The sequence below is a fragment of the Onychostoma macrolepis genome, chromosome 17 (genome assembly GCF_012432095.1).
Source record: "Onychostoma macrolepis isolate SWU-2019 chromosome 17, ASM1243209v1, whole genome shotgun sequence".
Classification (NCBI taxonomy): Eukaryota; Metazoa; Chordata; class Actinopteri; order Cypriniformes; family Cyprinidae; genus Onychostoma; species Onychostoma macrolepis.
The window spans coordinates 5,004,371-5,026,550 of NC_081171.1; the positions used below are offsets into that span (position 1 = coordinate 5,004,371).

Here is a 22,180-nt window from a genome sequence, read left to right on the forward strand (position 1 = left end):
CCTTTAAGTCCCTGGAGCTCTGAAAGGGCACCTCTGAGCCGTAAGTTTCCTGTGCTGTGAGCAGCAGTAGCTCTATGAATTCTGGCACCATCACTTTAGATTACAGCCAGGCTGAGCAGAGCTGAACAGATCTTAGGCCTCTCTCGGCTCTTAAAGCCCAGAGTTCTTGGCTGATTGCATTGTTTCCTATGTTTGTCTAGAGAAGAAAAATGCCACGCTCAGAGTAGAGAGGGATGGGGTGTGAGTATCTTTCCATGAGAACCCCTCCTCCCCGAACTCACAGCTGAGCTCCAGACCCCGGGCCCCGGATAAATAGTGCCTTTGTTCACCATTCAATGGCATTAGGCATGGGCTTCCTATGGGGGTCACTACCAATCCTTGTGAGGGGACAGAAGGGGAGGCTGAAAAAGAACAACACATCTAAACCATGAACTACCAGCAGAACGGAGGTAGAGAAACAGCGATGACCGCAGTTTGACGTTAGGAATCAAAAGTAGTATGTGAACATGAAAGAAACCTTGGGGTCATTTTTCTCCGTAAAATCAAATAGAAAATAGTAAGAAATTCTCTTTTACATAAATAAACGAAGCAATTTTGTTCAATTTAAGGTTTAATAATTATTTTACATGAATGAATTCTTAAATTAGTAATAAAGCACAGATCCCCACTCAAATTCTCGTGTCGCAAAAATGAAGAATAGTTTAATAGTACTAATAATAGACCAAAAAACATGTACAGAAAGGACATAATTACATATTAAATGAGATGTTTTTGAAAATGTATTAATTTACTTATTTGAAGCATTTTTAAAGAATTTTAAAGTGTTTTTCACACAGAAAAAAATTTAATATATGATAAATTGTGATATATATGTAAAATAGATATAAATATATGATCAAATATAAATGATAATTTATTATTTTAAATTATAAAATAATGTAGTATATAATAATATTAAGCATGTATTAATAGATTAATATATTTTCTAATATATTAATTATTTATAATTTTCATATTTAATTGTTTACATTTATTTTAAATACTCCTTTTTTTATACTATGTAATATATAGGCTAAAATATGGACCTGAATTATGACCTGGTATTTCCTTTATGAGATTCATCCAAACAAAACATAATCACACAATCAGAGAGCCATAAGGAGAGTCCATAAAGGCCTGTTCAGAGCTCTTTCTGTATAAATCTTCAGGGCTAAAGGCCTGGCTGCTCAGTCTTACCATTTGTACACCATCAGCTGGACTGACCAGGCTTTTCTTTGTTCATTGGATTTTTTGAATCCCTCATTACCACTTTAGAAACCTGCTTAATGCATCGTCTTTAGCTAGAAGGGGAGGTGAGAGCGAATATTCTGAGTCGTTTTATGCTCCATATTGTTTTGCAGATTGCATGCTATTATGTCGGTGAGAAAGGGAGTCCCACGGGCCAACGTCTATGCGGTATTGTAACTAACATTTTTTTTTCTAATGCTCAACCTTTTCTTGTCGTCATGAACGATGGCATTGTCTGTGCAATTTGTTGCCACTCGATGCATTTTGACAATGTGAAGTGCATTTGGTGAAGGAACCTCCTGCCAGCCGAGGTCTGGAAAGGCTGGTGGAAACTCTCCTGGGTCCCTCGCTGACCCCATCGTGACTGCCCACCTTGTTCTTAACCAGAGAGAAGAGAGCCGGGCAGAAAAAAATAAAAGCGCTTGACTCAATACGAGCCTTCTATACCAGCTGTAAAATGGCTTATTCTTCTAGTCGCCATGGTGACAATTAACAGTGTTTCAAGGACTTTTGTTCCCGGCCGGTTTGAACAGATCCCCCACCCAACTTCTTTTTTCGGCGCAAAGTGATTTTTCACGACGGAGAAAAAGCAGCGTCTATTTTGCATAAACAGTAAGCAATCGCATCCAAATGGAGGCTGAGCGTCTTCTCCTCCTTTTAAAGTAAATATGTAGCTTTTTACTTCCTGGTCTTTCAAGCCCGGCGCTCACACGTCTTTGAGAGCTTGGCTGGCGCTCCTCAGCTGCGCTGGGTTTCCATCAATGGGCCTCTTCTGCGCGGTCTTCCTCCCCTCTCCACTGCTTCCTCTGCGCCTCCCTCCCCGAGCAGCCGTCTAGAGCGAATTACAGACATCAAGGATGCTGGCAAGATATGAAAAGGCCTCAAACTGATTAAGTAATTATCAGTTTTCCCAGCTTCATTCAGCTCTGTATCACGAAAGCATATCAAATTCCATATTTTGTACCTCTGAGTCAATTTGTAACTCATCAGCTCCCAGTGTAGGTTTTCATGTGGCTGATGCATATTCAGTTTTTTCTCAAATGGATTCCCTTTCCTTCGTGCTAAACATCTAATACGGCAGCTTCGGCGGATAATCGCAGAGGCCCAGAATGGACTTTTTTTTTTTTTTCGCCCTTCGCAGATTCATTTCAGGGCAAAAGAAAGATGTTATTACTTCCTTTTTGATTTAGGGACAGTGCAGAATCCGTCATCGAGATGAAGGCCCGTCGGGAGGCCGAGGGTGTCCTGTGAATTCTCATTTTTGCCGCCGCCTGGCTTCTGACGTGTGAATGTTAGCATAAAATGATTTGAATACGCCCCGTCTCTGCCTCAGTTCATGGAGTCTCACTTCTGTTGTCTCAACAAGTTACGGAGCCTGAACAAACTTTTAATTTAATGGATAAGATGAATCTGCGAAACCGCATTAAGTGTGTTCATGTGTGACTGCATTTTTGCTGACATTTCCAGACTCACGTTCATTAATATGTGAAATAAATTAAACTTACAAGGGCTTGTTGATATTTCATCTATTTTGTCGCCATCTTTGCTCACTATTGCAATGCCTTACTGTTAAATGACTGTTACTAAAGCTGCCTGTTTTCATCATGGGATCTCAAGGGGCACTGATGCTTAGGACTAGTGATGTCCCTAACTGTAAATATTTGACTTCTGCTCATAACTCAAATTATACAACTTGTTGAGGAGAGACATGCTTTTTTTTCTTCTTTTAAATAATCAGAAAGATTTTCATGTGGTGGATGATGAAGTGGGTTCAGGACAATTTTCACTTTAAATGTTGAGATGTGTTTTAATTCATTTCGAAAAATGTTGAATATTTGGTGTATATTTGTACTTTTTTGGCACTTTTTTGTTATTTTTGTAGATAAAATTAGATTAAAATGAGGAAATGCTAAGTATTTACACAATTTTAAAGATCTTTTGCCCAAAGATAAAACTATGACTAAAATTTAAAAAAGAAAAAATGCAAAAATTAACACTGAGCTCTTAATTTAATCAATAAGTCATATTCCCATGGTTCACATGGTTTTAGCCAATTTTACTTTTAATTTGAATCCGTACGATATTGTTAGTAATATTTTGTATATGTATGTGTGTGTATAATATACAAATTTAATGTCAAAATATGGACGGAATATGTAGTTATGTCAAAATATATGGACAAACTCTGTAGTAGTTACCATGATGTTTATAAACCTTAAAGTGGATTGTATGTTTGCTATGATTTGATCATTTTCTTCAGAATAATGTAGTTATTGTAATAAATTGAAAAACTTTTTTTTTTTTCAAAAGACAGAAACTATGAATAAAATCAAAAAGACTGTTAAAATTAACACTATAGGCCTTTCATTTAGTTAATAAGTCATTAAGTCAAATGTCAAAATTTTAGTCTATTAACTAGTTGCTTATTAGCATGCCTATTATTAACATATTGGCTGTTTATTAGTACTTATAAAGCACATATTCTGCATGAGCATATTCTACATCCACAATCCAACCCAATACATAAACTTAACAGCTAATTAATAAGCAGCAAATTAGGAGTTTAATGAGGCAAAATTCATAATTAATTGTTTGTTAATGGCAATAATTGGACCTTAAAATAAAGTGTGACCCAATAATATTGTTTTTGTTTTTAATTAATAAATAAAATAATCCAAAAGGACTAAATGTACTTAGACATAGAAGTGGATGGCATGTTTTGGTTTGATTTGAAAAATGTAGTTTATCTTCTCTACTATAATGAAGTTTAAGTGTGTGCGAGTGTGTCCTGTTGTGCACTGATGACCTGCTTTTAAAAACAAACTTTCATCAGTTTTTGCTCATCAGGGTTAACGGAGCAATGCCAGAATCATGTATTTCTGTCACACCTCCACCTCGGTGGCATCCTTTGGCCCTGGAATATGTTTTTCTTCACCGTCAATTACACAGTCGACTATAAAGTTTTCGAGCCCGAGCTCCTTGGGTTAAGTATGCAAATCACCCTATCTAGGTTGCAACGGTGAAAGTGACTCAAGGGCCAAAAGTCAGCCATGCACGTAGCTAAGGTTAGCATGATGCTTCAGCTTCTCATCGCTCCGGCATTCTAATTACTCAGGCTATCTTTCCCTCCGTCTGCGTTCTCCATCAATAACCTGCCATTTCTTAAACCAATGAGAGGACTTAAAATCAATATTTGCTGTCAACAAACAAATTGTGTAATCCCCTTTACTTTAAAGAGGAGCGTCTTTGGTTTGGCGGCCACTATTAAAAACTGAAAGGGATGAATGATTTAAAAGGATGTGTGATACCATCTCCATCAAAACAAACGACAGTGAAAAATGAACGCTGGCCGGATGACAGCGAGGAATGGGGGGAAAAACAGCACATTTAAATATTTAAATGCGCATCCGCCATAATGATAAATGACAACCGAAAACTAGAATCAAGTAGCTATTGATGCAGAAAATGAAATGGGGGGAGAGACAGAGACAGACAGAGAGAGAGAGGAAGGGAGGAAGAGAGAAATTAACTGAAAAAAGGTGTTGAATAGCATCACTTTCATCTTTACTGTACATTAGTCCATCTTTCTAACAGAAATGTGTCGGAGTGACCTAATACGGTCAGTATCCCGTTAGACATGAGCTGAAGGGGTGAAAATTGCTATCGTACATGCCCACTATCCTCCTGAGGTGACAAAATGAGAAGTCGCAAGTCTGTGGGAACAAATATAAAGGATTTAGAAGAACAAAATCTTAGGATTTGATTTGTGTTCATGGTAATGGATGTTACATTACAGTTCAATATATAATATATAAAACATTTACTTTTCACCTAAATGTTAAAATAAAAAAAATAATTGCTGAGTCGACAGGAAGACACTTTAAAAAAGGCATTTGCCGCTGAATCCGTCGGACTCGGATGAGAGCAGGGAGGAGACGAGAGATGACACAGGTGACACAGCGTGTGGAGACGGGACGGAATTTACAGTAGTTTCCTGTAACTGCTCCGCCCACATTATTTTCACAGTAAAATTCTCGAATACGGTATTATACTGTGAAATATCACAGTAAAAGCCTTTAAAGTGATAATAATGTAATTTACTATGAAATATTACAGTTACATGCTGTGAAATCCCAGAATTTCCCATATTTTACACAATTGTGAGTTGTTAACCTATATTTGAAATATTTATTCAATATTTTTACAACTTGTGAGCTGTTTTAAATAGAAAATGTTTCCCATTTGTTTACTTTTCTTTTAAATGCTTCATTAAAATATTTACTGTAAAATGAAGGTGGGTATTTTTGATAGGAGAAATGATAAAAATCATAAATTTCAGTAAATTGGATTAAGATTTATTAATATATACTGCTGTACAATTAATGCCTAAAAGTGCTAATTAATACTTTTATTCAGCATGGATGCATTAAATTTATCAAAAGTGACAGTAAAGGCATTTCTAATGTTACAAAATATTTCTATTTTAGATAAATGCTGTTCCTTTGAACTTTGTTAATCTAAGAATCCTGAAAAAAACCCTCAAATGTATCACTGTTTTCAGCACTGATAATAATGAGAAATGTTTATGAAATTAGAATGATTCCTGAAGCATCATGTGACACTGAAGACTGGAGTAATGATGCTGAAAATTAGCTTTGCATCACAGGAATGAATTCCATTGCAAGATAAATGAAAATAGAAAAGTGTTATTTTAAACTGTAATAGTATTTCATATTACTGTATTTTTGATCAAATAAATGCAGCCTTGACATTAAGGGAAAAACACTTACCAACCCATAACTTTTGAACAAGTGTGTACCAAATATGCAGATCTTCTCTAAAAGGACTGTGTTTTAATTGTACATAATTAAGCCCAACTGTTCGAAGGGCAGAGAAAACACTTTACATGTGTAAACATGTCCTTGCTTCATTTTCGCAGCAAAAGCCTATCTTAAGACTGATACGTGTGCTTTTCTCACCCTGTGACTGCTGTGTGTGCTTCTACAGGGGAACAGTGTGGAGATGTCCATGTGGCTTCCTAAGAAGATGCAGCTTCTGGGCTGGTCTGAATCTCTGAAGAGGAGCGGCACTGAACTTCCTGCTGACTTTGACCAGCGGCTGACGGCCCTCCGGAGCAAATGGGATCAACTTGAGGTTGGTCTCTCTATGTTCAGCCTGCTATATGAACATGCTTTTTTCGAACACAGCAAAGGAGTTACGAAACTTTAGAGTCCTGTTTGGGAAATCGCTATTAAAAACACAGAGCATCACATCAGTCAGGGGTCCCTTTGTGGAAAGAGCGTGCTTCCTGAACAGTCGGCTCTCAAAGTCAGCGCTGCTCTGACACAGGTGAGTGTCACACCTTGAGACTGATCTCTCCTTGATCCAGAGCTCCCTGCCGAGATGAGAGGAAACAGGCGGGTTGGGAAGATTTAGAGGAGAAAGAGACGCTGAGAAAGCAAGAAAAACTTGGGAAGGCATTGTCAGAATAAAAATGCTACGTAAATGCATCTTAAAACACTTTTGTTTGAAAGCTTGCTTTACTTCAAATTGATATATGTCAAAGTTACCGTTTTTAGTGCTCTTTTGAACTACCATCAAAATTTCTCTCTGCAATGTTTCTGCTTTGTTATGGTAACGTTTCTTCTATTTTTAAGCCATTTACTTGTATAAACTACTTCCTTGCTGGATAAGACGCGGCTCATTCAGCACGTTTATGCAAAGCGACTTGCATTCATACACTGAAAAAAATTAATTTGGTCTAAAAACAATTTTCACTAAGATATTGTTAGTACATTTCAGCAACATTGAATTGAATGAAATTTTGAAGTAGAAAGACTGAAATAGTAATTTCTCCAGTAATCTTTCTTGTAGTTACAAATGTTGAAGAGATTGGGGGGTCAGAAAGATTTTTTAAAGAAATTATTATTTTATTCAGCAAGGATGCATTACATTTATGACATTTATAACGTCAATAAATGATTTCTATTTAAAATAAATGCTGTTCTCTTGAACCTTCTATTCATCAAAGAATCCTGAAAAACAAATTCATCGTGGTTTTCACAAAGATAAGCAGCACAACTGTTTGATATCAATAAGAAGTGTTTTTTGAGAAGCAAATCAGCATATTAAAATGATTTCTGAAGGATCATGTGACACTGAAGACTGGAGTAATGATGCTGAAAATTCAGCTTTGCCATCACAAAAATAAATTATATTTCAAAATATATTAAAGTAGAAAAGAGTCATTTTAAATTGTAATAATATTTCACAGTATTACAGTTTTTACTAATCAAATGTGACCCTGGAGCACAAAACCAGTCATGAGTAGCACGGGTATATTTGTAGCAATAGCCAACAATACATTGAATGGGTCAAACTTATTTTTTTTCTTTTATGCCAGAAATGATTAGAATATTAAGTAAAGATCATGTTCCATGAAGATATTTTGTAAATTTCCTACCGTAAATATATCAAAACTTCATTTTTGATTAGTAATATGCATTGCTAAGAACTTCATTTGGACAACTTTAAAGGTGATTTCCTATCCTAACAAACCACACATCAATGGAAAGCTTAAATACATAAATACATTTCAAAGAATTGCCCCTTATGGTTTTGTGGTCCAGGGTCACAAATAATCAAATAAATGCAGCCTTGGGGAGTGTCAGAGATTTATTTCAAAAACTTTACTAAAATCTTCACACTGAGAGCTCTAATTGAGTCATAGTGAAACTGATCAACAGCTGATGATCGTAAATGACCAGCTTCTTCATCAAAATCTACTTTTAGGATTATTTCCAACTGAATAATCACAAGTTTCACAATTTTATAAAGGTGAAGCTCCACAGCTCTTCACAGTGGTATGATGCTAAATAATTTAACTTCACTAATAAAGAGTAAACACATACACCCACGTGGATATGCATCTGCAATGCTCCTCAAGATTAGCATAACAGCCTTTGATCTGAAACATGAATTTTTTCGGAGAGTTTCAAAGTGTCAAACAACTCGCATCTTCCCTCCCTGTCGCAATCAAGCATTAATTAGAATTATCCAGAAGAGGAATATTCAGCGGCGCTTGGCCACGGTAAACGTTCTGACTGGCGTGAGCGTGCACGACGCGTCCTGGCGATGAGTGGCGTCTCGTTAGGGCGCGTGCGACAGGAATAAAGCGTCAGCGGTGCGGAGAGTTCAATCTGAGCGCCGCTGCTCCCTGCACCGCGCATTATGCCGTCTCAATTGCATATTAAACAAGCCTATCAAGTCAGCCATTGGCATCTGCTGTGCTGACACAAATTGTGAATTAAATGAAATTGATGTCCCCTGTCGTATATATTTATGAAGACAGACCATTCTCTGAAGTATTCTGCTTATGAAGAATTTATGATTGCAAACTGTTCCCGAACAAAATAAAGTGGCAATAAATTCCTGTTTTTTTGCTGCGTGACCCTCCAAGGGCATTGACTTCACCTCCCACCGAGACATTTGTTACTCAGAGAAAACAATGGCTGGATCTGGATTCCATTGATGCCCGTCAAATCATCTGTATTCAGATGAGTGGAAAGGACAGAGAAATAAAAGGAGAGAGAGAGAGATAAAGAAAGAAAGAGGGATGAACAGCGGCAATAGAGAGATTCTGCTCTCTGTCCATGAAACTGGACTTTTGCAAACTTTTTGTAGCATGTTTCTTTGACATTTTATTTTAATTAAACAGAATTAAATAGATTGTTTATTTTACTGTAACTATATGACTTTTATTTAAATTGCGATTCACTCATTAGGGGCAGGTAAGTTGCCGAATTCAAAATGGGTCTTAATATGTAAAGGTCAATTATTCGAAATTGAGATTTGATGTATGGTTTGTTAGGATAGGACAATATTTGACTGAGATACAACTATTTGAAAATCTGGAATCTGAGGGTGAAAAAAATCTAAATATTGAGAAAATCGCCTTTAAAGTTGTCCAAAAGAAGTTCTTAGCAATGCATATTACTAATCAAAAATTACGTTTTGATATATTTACTTAATTGGAACATGCTCTTTACTTAATATTCTAATGGCATAAAACAAAAATCAATAATTTTGACCCAAACAATGTATTTTTGGCTATTGCTACAGATATACCCCAGTGACTTAAGACTGGTTTTGTGGTCCTGGGTCACATGGGTGATTATATCCAAATAGATATTTTCCCCCATAATCTCTTTTTTTGTTATCATCATAGAATATGTCTGCATAATCCATCTTTTTTAATTGTTTCTTAAATATTACATTTGTTTCCTTTACGTCTGCTGAAGTAATTCAATATGCAATTTAAATACACATGAAAAAATCCTATTTTTCATTACGTCACCTGTGGAAATGCATTATAATATTGGCTAAACTGGTAAAAGGCAACATGAAACTGCATGTGCAGACGAAATCTAAAATATGATGTATTTTCAAGTTAAAAAACAAAATGTACACTACTGTTCAAGAGTTTGAGGTTGGTAAAAAAAATTTAATGTTTTTGAAAGGAAGTCTCTTGTGCTCACTAAGGCTGCATTATTTGATCACAAATACAGTAAAAACTGTAATACCGTGAAATATTATTACAGTTTTAAAGAACCTTTTTCTATTTTAATGTTTCACGCAAAACTTAATTTTCAGCATCATTACTTTAGTCTTCAGTGTCACATGATCATTCAGAAATCATTCTAATATGCTGATTTACTGCTCAACAAACATTTCTTAATATCAATGTTGAAAATGGTTGTGCTGCTCAATATTTTTGTAGCAACCATGATACATTGTTTTCGGGATTTTTTTTCATAAAAAGAAACTTCAAAAGAAAAGCCTTTGAACATTATAAATGTCTTTATTGTCACTTTTAAACTATTTAATTCACTCTTACTAAATAAAAGTGTTAATTTCTTTCCAAAAAAGAAACGAAAAAAGAGCCTACATTTTTAAACCATACGGTGCAGTTTTATCCTTCAGGAACTGATTGAATGGTAAAAAGCGTCTCTGTATGAAGGGTAGTTCGAGGGGTTAAAAAGAGGGATTGGTGCTGTCAGCCTAAAAGAAAAGTAGTAGTAGTAGTAGAGCCGGGGAAGGTTATTCAATTTTAATGATTTTTTAAATAAATGTCATGTTGACTTGAACTGTGTGTATCTCTTTAAACTAAAGACAAACATTCCACTCTGTTTTGTCTAAAAAGCAGCACTTTTTTACACACTAATGTCTCATAAAATCACTATGAGATCTGATTTTGCCTCAATCAGCCCAGCAGAAAACCTCAACATTTGTTTTCGGCCAGAAGATCCCATTTTCACATTAAAGCTAAAATGTCCCCTGGCCTTCCATTTTCTTTGCTATTAACACTGTGCTGACAGGAGAGGAACACAGATGTGTTAATAAAGGCCGATCATGGGGGAGAAGCTCAGGCCGGATGCGTGCGGCCAAACCCAGAGAACTTAATTGATGCCACATGCTGAAATAGCCACTTCATTGCTGCGTCATAATCACATCTGTTTCCATTCCAGCTTCTCAACAACACACCCATCACATAAAGGAAAGGACAATTACAGCAGCCAGTGTGTGTATTAATTGGATAATGGTGTGTATTGTGTTTGCAATTGCCATCTCAGTATACAAGGTTCAACCTGTCTCAAAAAAGTGTGATTGCCAGGCAGGTGGGAATACACACAAACAAACAGCGGCACACAAACACACACGCATAAACACACACACGCGTGCGCGCACAGGCAGTCTGCAGCTCAGCATGGTTCTCGCTTCTCTTGCTGTCAGTCAGGGAAAATTGTTCAGCGGAGCCCATTTCTAAAATCATTGGTATGTTTTTTTGCGGCTGATTGTTTGCTATTCAACAAACATTTGAATGTTGCTCTAAAATGCCACTTTGTGCGATGAGATTTTAACCCCTTCAGACTCATCAGATGAAACAGCTTGTTATCAGACACTTCAGGCGTGCAGCAGCCGTGTGGAAACGGCAGGCATCACCACATCTCACTTCTTAATTAAACGCAAATAATAGGGGTTAATCACTACGTGTAAAGCAGTTCCATACGTTTAAGTGATGTATGAATGCATTTATAAATATTTGTCATAGTTTAAATTTGTTTGTGAAAAGACCATAGGATAAACAATGGACCTCAAAGTCATGAATATTTAAATGTGACTGTGATTTCTATAAAAGCTGTTACTAGTTGTAAGCACTGCCCACTTTCATTTTATTTTATTTTATTTTACTTTACGTTTTTTGTTTTATTTCAATTAATATTTTTGTTTGTTTGTGTTAAGTTTTGTTGTCTTGTTGTTTAATATTTAATTAACATTTAATTGTATTACTTTTTTGCTTTATTGTTTTAATTTAATTTTTTATTATTTATTTTCATGTCATTTAGTTTTATCGCTTTTCATATTTTTATTTTATATTTAAATGTTTTCGTTTTTTGTATTATGGCTATGCCGTGCTGTTCTTATATGTATACTGTCTCAGAACTTTATTTTTTAAAGATCCCTAGAAGATGAGTCTAAATCTACACTATTTTTACCAAAATGCCATTTTCATGACAGTTGGTGTTACTGTGGTAAAACTATGGTAAATTGAGATATTCTGTCCATTTTTGTGTTTATAGACTCTTGTGTTTGACATCTCTGTTTGTGTCCAATCAGAAAACCCTGGCGGAGCATGTGGAGCCCAGTGTGGGCCAGCGGAGTCAGCGTGAACTTCTGTCTCCAGAAACCAATAAGATGGTGACCCAGCTGGAGAGCCGGATAAAGGAGTTAAAGAGCTGGCTGAGAGAAACCGAGCTCTTCATCTTTAATCTGAATCTCAGACCAGAAGCACAACAATGTGAGAGCGGCACTCAAGATGCTGATGACCCACAACATGACCCGCAGGCCACCAAACAGCTGCAGCACTTCAAGGTGAGTATGAAGAGCTGCGTGTCTGTCTAGAGTTTTCTATCTAGAGTTTGTCATCTTAGCAAATGCAATGGACTGTTGGCCTGTTTTACCACATGTTCAGATCACTGTTAGCAGACACTGCTCCAGCGGTGTCACTGAATGGAATTGCAAAAATGGTAACTGTCCTCAGACGGGTTCTCTGGTGTTGTAACCCAAACATTCAAACTCTGTATCAGGTGATCCATCACCACTGTACCCTTGAGCAAGAGACCAGGTTATTCCAGGAAATCTGAACCCGTAACCTGCACGGCTGTGTTTTTTCATGTTTCCATGCATCATTCATATGGTGATAAATAAAAAATATGTTTTTTTCTAGCCAATAATTGAATGTCAGTCTCACATCACAAAGCACAGTGGCTCTCAACTTGCTTTCAGGTCGTATCACTAGCGATATACTGATGTATCAGCCAGCTGATATTTGGCCATGTTGAGATTCTCAGAATCAGTCAATTAAATGTTACACTTGTTCTGTGTCCATTCAAACATCTACCTGCAGCCTTGTTAAGAGATTCATTTGTTTGTTTTCCTTTTTTTGTGATTTTTTTTTAAATTATTGCAGTTTTACTTGTAGTTTTTAAAATATATTTTTAATTAAATGTACTATATATGTATAGAGTAAATATATAATAAATGTAAAGCGTTTTCTCAGGATTTTAACTCAAATAATCAGACTTTCAGACAGGGGATTTGATTGTCTTTGTATTTTTTTAAAAAGTGCATTTTTTTTGTTGTTTTTAAATTGTCTTAGTAAATTTTGTAACAATATACACACACACACACACACACACACATATATATATATATTTATATATGCATATCATTAAATTATGCATATTATTATGTTACATTTACATTTTTAGCCCACGTGAAATCTGGGAATCTGGAGCTGCAGAAAACCTTAGTTTTTAATTGCAGTTCCCTAATTTACAATCATTTTCAAAAGTTACGGATCTCCTGCCAATTGCGTCTTTGATTATTACATAATTTGATGTTGCTTTGCAAAAAGAACTTAATGCTCTCAGCTTCGTTTAATATATTTTACCATTTTTACATCCGTTCAACAGAATGGCATAATTGCATGATCCGTAAATTCCGCAGCCATCGGAAATTGGCATCAGCCATTGAAAACCCAGCCACTGGTCAACCACTACTTATCAGTAACTAGCATAACACCTGTAAGCCTGCAGCTGTTCATTAGCCATAAACTGTGCCTAACACTTTGCATTTTCAGTGCAGCTTTCACTAAACCATAATACACGCTTAAACTAGAGTACATGACGGCATCATGTCAGGTAGTCTAAATGTGTTTAGCACATACACAGAAATGAAACTGCTTAGTCAAACTGCAGAGGGCTCTCTAAAAATAACCTGCTTCACTTGAGCAGTGCTCCTTTAATAAATACAGGGCAAAAAGCACACATCAAATCCCCTGACTGAAAATCTATATGAAATAATTATTTGAGTTAAAATCCTGAGAAACAGCTTGGAGTATTAATCAAGACGTGTCAAAACACAGGTAGCGGAGCTGATTACATCCACCTGCTGAGTGACAAACATAAGTGAGGAGAAGCTTTAAATATACACAGGGCTAAATGATCAGGAGGGGAAATAAGGCTGGCTTTCTCTTTTGATCAAATGACACGCAGCCAAAAAGGCTCGCATTGATTTCACAGGGAAAGTCTGGAGAAAATAATAATATGATGATTGGAAATATTGGTAAGTGTGATTAATATGGACTCTGCCATTGCACTAAAAGGGATGAGCGTTTAGGAAGGAAAAAGAGAATGATTACATGTATCTAGTTTTTTTCGGACCGCTTTTGAAGCTTGAATTGGCTAACTGGCGTGACGTGAGCGGCTGATCACAGAGCGGTTGAAAGGCTGAGATCTACACCTCTCTACATCTCACTGCACCAGCATTCACAGTGCAGCTGAACTTAAACACAGCATCAAATGGCTTTCGCAGCCTGTTTTACTTCTGTAATCTGACATATTTTTGTAAAACAGTGTATTTAATGTGAAATAATGTGAGCCGGAACTTGATTTTATAGTTTGAGACTTGATTGGATCGTGGAAGGTGTGTGAATACCTTGCATCTCTCACATTTTGTTCAGAAAAAGTAACAATCTAGTTTTATTATAAATAATAATAATAATGTAATAATAATAATTATTATAAATAATTATTAACCATATCTATACCACTACTACTACTAATAACAATAATTATTATTATTACGTATAGATGATTATTGTCTATAAATAATAATAATAATAATATTGATAGAGATTATTATAATTAAATATTTATTTAAAAATAATCCCTATGAATTATAATATATAACTAATAATAAAAATATTGACAACAACAACACTAATAATAATCATAAAAATAATAATAATTATTATTATTGTTATTTATGGATTATTATTTAAATGAATAGCATTCATTTATGTGTTGAAATAATAATCTCTATCAATAATCTAAAAAATTAACAACAACAACAACAATCATTATTATTTATAGATTATTATTATTGTATATAAATAATAATTATTATTTAAATAATATTCATGTATTTTAACAATAATCTCTATAATAGTCTATACATAATAATGAAAATATTAACAACAACAATAATAATAATAATCATAATATAATATTAACTATTATTATTAATAATAATATTATTTATAGATTATTTAAATTATAGTAATAGTATTTATTTTAATAATTATCTCTATAAATAATCTATACAGAAAGATGAAAATATTAACAACAGCAACAACAACTATTATTAGTATTTATTATTATTATTATTATTATTATTGTACATTTGCAGAAAAAACTTGCATGTCTGCATATGCATATGAAAAGTAGACATACATAAAATGGTGTAATGGTAACCATTTATGTATATGTTTATTTTTTTGTGCATGTGAGAAAATCTTTATTTATTTATTTTTGCATTTTTCAGTGTAATGGCTCTGAATATTTGTCATATTATAGTAACGTAATGTATTAAACCACTTACACTCATGGTTGTATGTGTGACAGCGATTGTACTGTATTTAAGGGGCTGTTAGTCATTGTAAGGTTTTTTTTGACTGCTGTGATTGTTCACTGACATGTTATTTGTGTACTATTTATAGTTGTTTACTATGTCAGAAAGGGTCAGTGGTTTGAGATTGCCCCAGAAACTTTAGGAGCGTTTAGGATCCTTTCATCACATATTATTGCGGTTTAATTGAACCTCAGTTTTGGCAGTTGAAGAGTTTATCCATGTTCTGTGTTGTGTAAAATCTCACGGCTGGAGCTGCTAGAATGTGTGTCTGTTCAGTGTAGATCCCTGATGCCAATAAAAGCCTGAAATATGTGTAAAAGGAGAGATAGAGAGACACTTCGTTATGAGTAACAGGTATGGTCACCCTTTAAAATGTCATCATAAAAATGTCCATCTTCCCTTGAATAAAAAGCATTAAGTTCTTTACTTGCTAGGGGGGAGTGGAGTCGTCTAAAATTAGACTCTATTGTATCTTAACCTTCTCTGGTCAGACGGTTCAGAGTGGTTGGCTGCCAATTTCACTTCTTTCATTAATAACTGTCTTCCCTTTAATAGTGTGCCTTCATGATATTAAAACCCCAGGGTTGGACATTTCCTGTCAGGGAGAGGAGAGATGACGGGAACCGCATGCCAACTTTGGTCATTAGTTAACAATTGTTTTACTTACAGAACCTGTTGTATCCTGAGCTGGAAATCTGCAGATTTGTTATCTCTATAAATAGAACCTCTGTTTCAAAACCTAGTGAGCTGCCTACCTAGACGGCATTTAAGGCATCAGGAATGTTATGCTTTCTTATATCTGTATATATTGTATAAAAGGTGTACATTTTACTACCGTTCAAAAGGAAAGAAATTAATACTTTTATTCAGCAAGCCAGCATTACATTGATCAAAAGTGACACATTTACAATGTTACAGAAGATTTCTTTTGCAAATAAATACTGGTATTTTGAACAAAAACGCATCACAAAAAACAACATTGATAATAATAAGAAAGCAGCAAATCAGCATATTAGAATGATTTCTGATGGATCACATGACACTGAAGACTGGAGTAATGATGCATCACAGAAATAAATACATTTTATAATATATTAAAATAGAAAACAATCCTTTAAACGGTAATATTTAATAATATTGAAATATTATAAATGCAGCCTTGATGAGCATTAAAAACAATGCTTACCCACACACCCCATCTGTCTATCTATCTAAAATTTAGTTACAAATTGATTTTTTACTTGACACTTTTTGTGTATGTATTTTATGGTGTGAACAATATTGTCTATGAGGCGAAAATCATCTAGTAGATTTGAAAAACGATCACATGATTTGGGGTTTTATTCATTTCTGTAGCATAGTGTGGAATTTCTACGCTGAAGTTTGAGCCATAGTCATAGTCGATGTAGGAAACTCCACTAATACCCAAGCTAGACCTTCTTCTTTGTCTTAGCTATTATCATCTTTTTCAGAGATCGCTGTGCCATTTCAAGCAGCACCGGGAGCCTTTCAAAAACACCTCCAACTCCAAACCACGTTCCCATTAAAGGAATTTCACGGGAGAATTAGACTAAATGGAAGCCAGACTGAATATCTGCAGCAGCGTTCGAGTCGGAGTCCATCTCCACGTCTCTCCCCGGCACCTTTGATCAGCTCACCGCAGCGTGGGGCCCCGGGGCCTCATCCTCCGGGTCCCGTCCAGCTGATTGAATGTGACGGCGCAGATATAATATCAATACTTTCTCCATGATTAGGAATAAGGAACTCCTGTTCTTTGGCAAGTGCTAACCGCATTAAGTCAGTTCTGGGACGGGCGCGCGAGAGCGCCAAACGCAGAGTTAGCGTCTCATCAGCGAGTAATGGGGAGCAGACAGGTGACAGGCCTGTTCATTACACACACAATCGACTGGCCGCACACACACACACTTGTGCGCATAGAGTCGTATTTTTCATTATATGTCCATGCCGCTTGCTTTCATTTACAGGCGCTAATGAGAAAATGTCCCCATTGATGGCAGTGTTATCACTTTGCTGCCATTTGTTTGCCTTAGCGCGGTAAAGACGACGTCTGCCGTTCGTAACACATTAGTCTCATTTTGAAAACACTGTCAGTTTTTTGTCTTAAAGGGGAAAAATAATTAAAAATAAGCTTTCTTTAACGACAAGCTTTACGGAAGGTCACCGACAACCCGACTCAAACCAATGCATTTCAGACTCGGCTAATTTAGACGTATTTGAAATAACGAACACGTCAAGCAGAATGCAAAACAGGATCCTTCATTTCCCATGTATTATATGACTAGCATCAGTCTGCTGACATCGAATTTCAGTTGGTTAGGTTGGCTTTTATTGTCTATGTGCTCACTGCGGTACGATTTCTCTCTATTAGCGCGTCGCGGGAACGAGGCCTCGACTGACAGCCGTTGATGAAACTCGAGCCGGTCGGAGCCGAGGGGACGTGTCTGGGAACAAATGGCCGACATGAATTCGTTATACTCATTTGCGATAACAAGTGCTTGTGGTTTTAATTGACTTAATCAACAAATAGAATTAATCAGAGATTTCTAATTAATGGTAATTGATTGAATATCCACTGGGTCACTGTCAGAGCTCCGTTCCCGTGTCCTTGCCGTCACTGTAGGGGATTTGGGGCTCCGCTCCTCAATCTCGCCGAGATTAATTGAAAATGTTAAAATTGCTGCGGCTGTAAAGAGCGAGATGAAGTGTGCGCTCGTTTTCCCGCCGGAGAACGGGAAACAAATACCCCCGAAAACGAAAGAGCAGAGCCTGGCGTCTGGCTTTTTTTCTAATCCTCCGGAAAGCGCGTCAGCGCCGGTGCACGCGTCATTTAAACTCTTCTCGCACTTAAGTCGCACGGAAAAAAAATGTCAGAATATCATAAGGCTTAGATTTTAATGAAATTAAGTGGGAGGGAGAGATGGGGAATTGGAGTTTAAAGGCTTTAGGCTGCGTCTGGATGGAGGCACGGTCTGTTCTCATTTTGTGCTGAATAAAGAGATAAGCAGTTTTTTGGAGGAACACTCTTGGGAGGTCTGTGTAATACACATGCATCTTCACGGCTCGGCTCTCCGCCTCAGGTGTGATTACAGACTCTGATAGCGAGAGACCTGTAGATTAATACTGTACACCAGATGGATTTAGCCACACGATAACAGCCAAGGGAGTGAGACGAGAGAGAATATTCGTACTGCCGTTCTGGAGATTGCGTTAGCGCCTAAGCACGACACGAGACGGTTGATCCGCTGATAGCTTTATTAAAAAGCACCTGATAGATGATCCGTCCGCGATCTCGTCTGTTCTTACAGTGAATGGACAGCCGAAGGGTAGCTTTTTATGTTTTGTTTCTCAAAATACTCCCCAGAGGCCGTTTTATCGCTCGCTTCTGAAGCGCAATGTGAAGTGGACTTCCAAAAATTCAGGATTATTGTCATTTAGAATTTTTTAGTTAGTTTAGTTTCAAAGTTTAGTGTTATTGTTGTGTATGAGACATTTTTAGTTGTAATGCAGGCTGGTTGTATATTTTTCTAATATATAATGCATAAAAAAAAAAAAACTTAATTACATTATAGTTTATTACATTCTGATTTATTTTGCTTATTATAATAACAATAAATTAAGCATAATTAAATGCAAGTAACCCTAAGCCTAATCCTAACCATATATTAAGTACATGTACTTAGTTAATATTACTCAGTACTTAAATGTATAATTACACTGTAACAAGGACACCTTAAAATAAAATGTAAACGTAATTGTTTTTCCAAGTTATGTTCCAAGTCATTCAGTTTCCATTTTAGTTTTTGTTACTGAAAATAATGCTGATCTAAAAAGCAGTTCTTCTGCAAGGTTTGTAGATCTAATTGTTGCTTATTTAAAGTTGCTTACTGCATTTATTATAGTATTTACAGTCAGTGTTGTGCATGTTCTGCATCTTACAGTGGTTTTGATTGGAAATATGAATTCAGAAGTTTGAGTCAGAAACAGCAATATTTGACATATAATAAGAGTTTTGAGTTGTAAACTGTTTTAATGTGTGATGCAGCTCGTATCATTGGTTTTTGAGAGAATATGAGAATAAGTCTCCATTTGTCTCATTGCTGTCTAGGAGAAACAGTCGAGACACTTCTGATTCATTTGTGATTTTTCTTTCTGAGGCACCAGGGCCCACTGGCCCCCCGCCAGCGTTTAAGTCTCAGTGCTGGTTTGTGGGTCTGAAATGGAGTCATTGTGTGTGTGGACTCACATACTGGAGGAAAAACAGCCTACTCACTGCACCGTGTGTTTGGAAAAGCTTTTTAGCAAATATTGGCGCACTATACTGCACTGTTCCTCTTCCTCAATAAGACTCAATCATTTATAAGACCCAGTAATGCAGAAACAGCATCATATTTCTGGTGATGTGGATGCCTGAAACCTCATGTTTCACAAAAGTCTCATGTTTTGTGTTGTTTAATCTGAGGGCACCTGATTGAACATTGTCACCTGTATTTTATGGACATATCTGAAGGGTGAAGTTATAGTTTAGAGACTGAGACAGACATTTCGACTATTAGATTAATGTGTGTATCGCAACTTATTCTGATGAAGATATGCTCACTTAGACTGGAAACCTTCTGACTGACATATAAGTTGTCCGACCTTTAGAATTTATTTATATAATTAAAAGGAATGCTTCATTATATTACATTGTCTTTCAAGTAATGTTTCACAAATTCTGTTTCATTTCATTTTGAATTCTAACAGTCTATTAAGAAAAAAAGAAAAGGCATAATGAATCTTAATCGGATGCCGATTTTCCTCAAGTTGGTATGATTCTTTGGGTCTCCGTGAAATGTCTGTAACATACTTTGGTTAAAAACTTTTCTGATCTGGCAGACATGCCAGAAACTTTGCAATAATTGCAATAAAAGCAAAAAAAAGTGAACATTTCAACCCTATGTCCCCTTTAATTAGTCCTTAAAACTAGATAAATTTACTGTATGTGATATTAAGACATGTTTTCATAGATTGTCTGTTTAATACGAGTATTTTTTTCTTACTGCACTGGCAGATTTTTGCACTTAACTTGTTTTTACTTAAAACCAGTGTAGCAAGACAAAATACACTCGTATTGAAGAGACAATCTATAAAAACAAGTCTTAATATTTTATGCAGTGCTGCTTCTCAAGTAAATTTATCTTGTTTTAAGAATTTTTTGATGTTTTAGCTGGAGAATAAGACAAAATACTCTGTCTAGTCTATTACCATGTGGTGAAGTCTTTCTAACATGCAGTGGCAGAATAAAATTGCCCATTTCACCTAGTTTTCCTGTTTTTTGGGCTTGTATCAGAAGCTGAGACTACAGGCTGAACGATATCTACAAATCTAACTTTGACTGAGACAAGCTATTTTACCATTTAAAATATTTACATGTGTCTTTAAGAGACCAGGCCACTACATTTCCCAGACACCGTACGCCATTAAAAAAAAAAAGTGTCCATTTGAGTGCCAGTTTTCCATCACCTCCCACGTTTCTATCTGTCAAAGTTTCAACTCTATCAGCGTGTTCGCTCCTCGGCCTCCTCTCCGGCACGCTGCCATTGCATTTTACAGTCTCATTACCTGTTTAAAAGACAGGGGAGAGGGAAATATGCTAAAACAGAGGAGCCGAGCACTCCAGGAAAAATAAAATCCAATTTAAATGTAATGGTGAAATGTAATGGTGTTTAATATTTATTGAAAAATGTACAGAAAATGTAAGGCGGTGCTTTTCGGGGCTGGCGGGATTTGCATAAGTTGTTCTCTGAATGTTTTCGTCCCATAACGCACATGGAGTAGTGCCGTCTCTTCGCAAAGCTGCCGCTGCATATTTAAACAGGGTTTTGGTGCAGGTGAGAGAGCCCCTCCAGAACGTGCGTTTGTGGTCGTCTTTGGGAGAGTCTGTATGCTCTGGCGGTTTCATTAAACAAGTGTCATAGCTGGACACTGAAGCATGGGAGTGCAGCTTTGGCCTTTAAATATTTAATTCTGTCGTGTTTATGGGGAGAGGGCGATGTGATTTACACGCTCCTGACAGACTGAATTGTTGTGGAGACCTCATCAAGCGCACGGGAGTCTCTCTTTCTCTCTCAATGTCATTCTATCTGTCGCTCTCTCTTCGTTCACTGTGTTCATTCATGCCACAGAAACTCTGAGGTGCTGTGAGTTCACATGCGTGGCTAGCAATAAACCCTATGTTGCAGTTGTGGCAAATGGTGGAGAATAGTTCATTGAAAGTTATTTTTATAGACTGTGCTAGATGTTTTGTGTAGCAAAGGGTTTTGTGGTACAACAGGTGTAGTGTGGTTCTCACTATTTTTGTTACTTTGCATTGTGTATAAGACCTTATAAGAAGAGTCTTATATGAAGCCTTATGTAAATGCTTTAGAACATCTCTCTCCGTTGTTCAAGTAACTCTGGAGAGTCTGATTCATTTTATTGATTCGTTTCATTTTAATCAGTTTGATTGATTCTTTTTAATAAAAGTCAGTAATGTTTTCATAAGTCCCTGAGCAGCATTTTACATAATCTTTTTTAAGTATTCAGTAATAATAAAAAAAAACAGAATTTAAAACATATATATATAAAAATGTAAAAAGCTTCCACAAACTAATCTGATTCGTTAGCAAATTGTTCCATTTGAGCTGTTCATGTCAATGAACCTGCTTCAAAAAATGATTCACTGATTCATTTGAGTCATCAAAGTCCCTGCAGAGCACTATTTTATTTATTTATTTATTTTGAAGCAATTTACTGTACTTTAATTTTGTCTTTTGCAGCACAAGTTACTTTTATCAATTTGTTTTTCTTTTGTATTCAT

At 36.1% G+C, this 22,180-nt stretch overlaps 1 protein-coding gene across 3 annotated transcripts in view; it reads left to right on the forward strand.

Annotated features, from left to right (window-relative positions):
* Positions 1-22,180, forward strand: part of akap6 (A kinase (PRKA) anchor protein 6) — a 154,898-nt gene that overhangs the window by 121,054 nt on the left and 11,664 nt on the right. For all 3 annotated transcript variants that reach the window (XM_058749067.1, XM_058749069.1, XM_058749068.1), the window contains 2 exons: positions 6,295-6,441; positions 11,965-12,219. In XM_058749067.1, coding sequence (XP_058605050.1) covers positions 6,295-6,441; positions 11,965-12,219 — 402 coding nt within the window. The remainder of the gene's footprint in view (positions 1-6,294; positions 6,442-11,964; positions 12,220-22,180) is intronic.